The sequence below is a fragment of the Rhincodon typus genome, chromosome 4 (genome assembly GCF_021869965.1).
Source record: "Rhincodon typus isolate 14 chromosome 4, sRhiTyp1.1, whole genome shotgun sequence".
Taxonomy (NCBI): Eukaryota; Metazoa; Chordata; class Chondrichthyes; order Orectolobiformes; family Rhincodontidae; genus Rhincodon; species Rhincodon typus.
This window is the reverse complement of record NC_063335.1, coordinates 113,469,171-113,473,856: the sequence shown is the minus strand read 5'-3', so window position 1 is coordinate 113,473,856 and position 4,686 is coordinate 113,469,171. Positions and strand designations below refer to the sequence as shown.

Below are 4,686 nucleotides of genomic sequence, written 5' to 3'. Positions count from 1 at the left end.
CCAGTGGGACAGTGAGACCCCAGTGGGACAGTGAGACCCCAGTGGAAGGGAGCTCCAGTGGGACAGTGAGACCCCAGTGGGACAGTGAGACCCCAGTGGGACAGTGAGACTCCAGTGGGAGGGAGCTCCAGTGGGACAGTGAGACCCCAGTGGAAGGGAGCTCCAGTGGGACAGTGAGACCCCAGTGGGACAGTGAGACCCCAGTGGAAGGGAGCTCCAGTGGGACAGTGAGACCCCAGTGGGACAGTGAGACCCCAGTGGGACAGTGAGACCCCAGTGGGAGGGAGTTCCAGTGTGACAGTGAGACCCCAGTGGGAGGGAGCTTCTGGAGGCACATGTTGACTTGCTCGCTGCGCTGGCTTGTTCTCATTCAGACGTTTTATCACCATGCTCGGTAACATCATCAGTGGAGACAAAACTGTGAGCACCTGGAGACATTGAGATTTGAGCAGTTGTTTATTGTGAATGTTTTACTCACCCACAGGCATCGAAGAGACACCACTGATAGAGTGGCTGGTAAGGCACCTCCTGGTGACAGGACTGGAAGAGAGTTTGGCTGATGATGCTGCATTGTTTCCTTGCCCATGTGACACGGTGAGGATTCTCCTGTGGGTCACAATGTTAGAGACTGAGTGTGACACACTCTGGGCTTCACTCTGCCTGACATACATAGACAGCCCATACATAGCAACACACACACGGAGAAATACACACAGCTACACTCCAAGGTACAGCACACACACACCACTCCATCGTCTGTACTCACTGACCCCTACCATCCCACTCCCCACTTTGCTCCCAATCCTCTCTCTATAAATGATTGCTTTCTTTCCTCCCATCAAGGCTCCTGAATGGTGGGTCGGCTCCCCATGGGAGTCCAGGAGGCAGGGGACTATAACTGTGGAGCACTGAGCAGAGGACCTCAGAGTTACAACTGGTAAAGTAGCTGAGTTACTGGTGCCCCTGCATCGGTCAGTTAGTAACCTCTGATAGCAGAGGTTTTGTGAAGGTCCCTCAAATTTACTTGGGATTTCCTCCTGTCTCTGTCTGACCCAAACACTGTGTCCAAAGATAGTCGGAAGTTAGTGAGTGATAGATGTCTGTCTGGTCAGAAATGAGCTTCCTATTGCTGTGACTCCTTTCCCATTAATAGTGACCTGAAGAGCTGATGTTCAGGATCATTGAAAAACACAATGTCAGGGAGACTGACTGCCTCCCAGCCTCATATCCCTCACTCAGAGCCAGTGTAGTCCGATACAATGAGAAAGAACACAGGTGGCACAGTGACTCAGTGGTTAGCATTGCTGCCTCACAGTACCAGGGACCCAGGTTCGATCCCACCCTTGGGTGACTGTCTGTGTGGAGTTTGCACATTTTCCGTGTGTCTGTATGGGTTTACTTCAGGTGCTCCGCTTTCCTCCCACAGTCCAAAGATGTACAGGCTTGGTGGATTGGCCATGCTAAATTGCCTTTAGTGTCTAGGGATGTGCAGATTAGGTGGGTTATAGGTCTGGGTGGGAGGCTGTCAGAGTCGGTGTGGATTTGTTAGGCCAAAGGGCCTGTTTCCACACTGTAGGGATTCTATGATCTATGAACATGATCTTCACATTCAGACTGTTCCAGCATCTGACCGAGTACTATCACAAAACTCTAAAACACTTGATTTATTGTCACACGTACTGAAACACAGGAAAAGCTTTGTTTACGAGCAGTACAGGCAGATCATAGTAAGCAAGGATGAACAGATCAAAACAACTTAGACAAACTTCTGAAGAAGGGTCTAGGCCCAAAACATCAGCCTTCCTGTTCCTCTGATGCTGCTTGGCCTGCTGTGTTCATCCAGCTCTACACCTTGTTGTCTCTTAGACAAAAGCATACAGGTTTTGAGCAGATTTGTAGCTCGGGTTGTGGATGAGGTTGTAGACATGCTCGCCGAGCCAGTGTGTTTGGTTGAGGACATTTCTTCACCCTGCTCGGTAACACTATCAGTGCGCCTCCGGTGAAGCGCTGATGTTCTGTCCCACTTGTCATTTCTATGCTTCGGTTTGCTGGGGTGGTTGGCAGTTACTTCCGGTTCTGTTTTTCATACAGCTTGCATTGCACAGGGCGTGCATTAGGCGAGATCAATTTTAACAAGATCAGCATTATTTGAGGTTAGAGAGTCCTTTCATCAGTCTAATAACAGTTGGGAAGAAGCTGTTCCTGAACCTGCTGGTGCGTGGGTTCAGGCTTCTGTATCTTCTGCCTGATGGAAGAGGTTGTAGGAGAGCATTACCGGGGTGCGATGGGTCTTTGATGATGTTGCTGCCTCTCCGCGGCAGCGGGCCTTGTAAATAGAGTCCATAGATGGAAGGTTGGCTTCCGTGATGGTCTGGGCTGTGCACACCACCTTCTGTAGTTTCTTACGGACATGGGCAGAGCAGATGCCATACCAGGCCGTTATGCACCCGGACAGTACGCTTTCAGTGGTGCATCGGTAGAAGTTATTGAGGGACCTTATGGACATGCCAAATTTCCTGAGTGGCCTGAGGAAGAAGATGCATTGTTGTACCTTCTTGACTGTCGCATTTACGTGGGAAGTCCAGGACAGGTCGTTGGTTATTGTCACTCTGAGGAATTTGATGTTCTTCACTCTCTCAACCTCAGTTCCGTTGATGTAGATAGGGGTGTGTTCTCTTCCTTTCCTTCTAAAGTAAATGATCAGTTCTTTAGTTTCGCCGATCCTGAGAGATAGATTGTTTTCATTACACCATGTCACCAAGCCCTCTATCTCCCTTCTGTATTTTCACTCATCATTGTTAGATATCGATCCCACTAAGGTGGTGTTGGTGAACTTGTAAATTGTGTTCGTTTGGAATTTGACAACACAGTCGTGTTGTTTACCAAACTAAACAAGTTGACTTCACTCCAGGGTCAGGCCCACTCTCTATCAGAACTCCTCTCAGCTGCCTTCTCTCCCAGAAAGAACACTCCCAACTTCTTCAATCTCTCCTCATCACTGAAGTTTCTCATTCCTGGAACCATCCCTATAAATCACTTCTGCACTGTCTCCAGTACATTCACACCTTTCCTATAATGTGGCACCCACCACTGTACACAATACTCCAGCTGAGGTCTAACAAGTGTCAATAAACACGGAGCTGGAAAAGCACAGCTAGTCAGGCAGTGTCCGAGGAGCAGGAAAGTCAAGGTTTCAAGCCGAAACCCTTCATCAGGACTGGGAGGAGGTGGAGAGCCCAGACATAAATAGGAGGAGGGGGGTTAGGGGCTAGGGGGAGGGTAGGAGAGATGACGATAGGTGGATGCAGTTGGGGATTATTATGATTGGTCTCTGGGAAGAGTGGAGCAGATCAGTGAGTGGGAAGATGGTTAGGTTAGGTCAGGTCAGGAGGGGGAGAGCTGGATGTGACAAGTCTGAGGATGGAAGAATTTTGAAGCTATGAAGTCAATGTCAAGGCCATTGGGCTCTAAGCTTCCAAGGCAATATATCAGGTGTTGTTCCTCCAGTTTATGTTTGGCCTCACTCTCACAGTGGTGGAGACCACCTATGGAAATTTTGTCAGGGGAATGGGAGTGGGAAGGGGAATTAAAATGGATGGCAACCGGAAGGTTGTGTTGGTTGTTGCGTGCAGAGCACAGATGCTCCGCAAACTGGTCCCCGAGTCTGCGTTTGGTCTCCCCGATATAGAGGGGACCACATCGGGAGCAATGGATGCAATAGATAAGGTCGGATGATGTGTAGGTGAATCTCTGCCGGATCTGGAAGGATTGGGACCTTGGACAGAGGTGAGAGGTGGGGTGTAGGGTCAGGTGTTGCACCTCTTGTGGTTACAGGGAAAGGTACTGGGTGTAGTGAAGGGTTTGGTGGGGAGTATGGAGCTGACGAGGGACTCATGTAGTGAATGGTCCCTGTGGAAAGCAGACAGGGGTGGGGAGAGAAATATCTTTTTGGCCTGATTGTAGATGGCGGAGATTTGGAGGCTGATTCATTGTATCTGGAGGTTTGTGGGTGGTATCTGAGGGCTCATATTCACCTTGGGAGCTTATAGCCCAATGGCCTGAATGTTGACTTAACCAGCTTCAAAATATCTCCTCCCACAACCTGGCAATGTTCCTACTCACCTATCTGCTCCACCCTTCCCATTGACCAATCACATTGACCCCCTAACTGCATCCACCTATCTCCATCTCACTTACCCTCCCTCTAGACCCCCCTGCTCATTTATTTCTGGGCTCCCCTCCCTCTCCCCAGTCAGGGTTTCAGCCTGAAAGTTCCTCAGATGCTGTCAGACCTGCTGTGTTTTCCCAGCTCCACACCTGCAGTCCTTACTGTCCCTCTCCAGAGGGCTAACTTGTCTTGTATAAGTTCACCATCACCTCCCAGCTCTTGTACTTTGTTTATACAATTCAGATTCCTCTCTGCTATATGAAATACATTCTAAGATTCCCTGCCACCTTTGACCTTAGGCACATACACACCCAGGTCTCTCTGGTCCTGCACACATATTGGGGTCATAGAATCCCTACAGTGTGGAAACAGGCCATTCAGCCCAACAGGTCCACACCGCCCCTCCGAAGAGCATCCCACACATTCCCATTCCCCATGTCTAACCCAAACATCCCTGAACACCATAGGCAATTTAGCATGGCCAATCCACCTAGCCTGCACATCTTTGGACTGTGGGA

The 4,686-nt window shown here is 49.7% G+C and overlaps 1 protein-coding gene across 1 annotated transcript in view; it reads left to right on the top strand.

Moving 5' to 3' along the window:
- Positions 1-4,686, top strand: part of LOC125482989 (SCO-spondin-like) — a 30,801-nt gene that overhangs the window by 4,080 nt on the left and 22,035 nt on the right. The window contains exon 2 of the mRNA XM_048596201.1: positions 485-608. Within this exon, the coding sequence (XP_048452158.1) occupies positions 485-608 (124 nt within the window). The remainder of the gene's footprint in view (positions 1-484; positions 609-4,686) is intronic.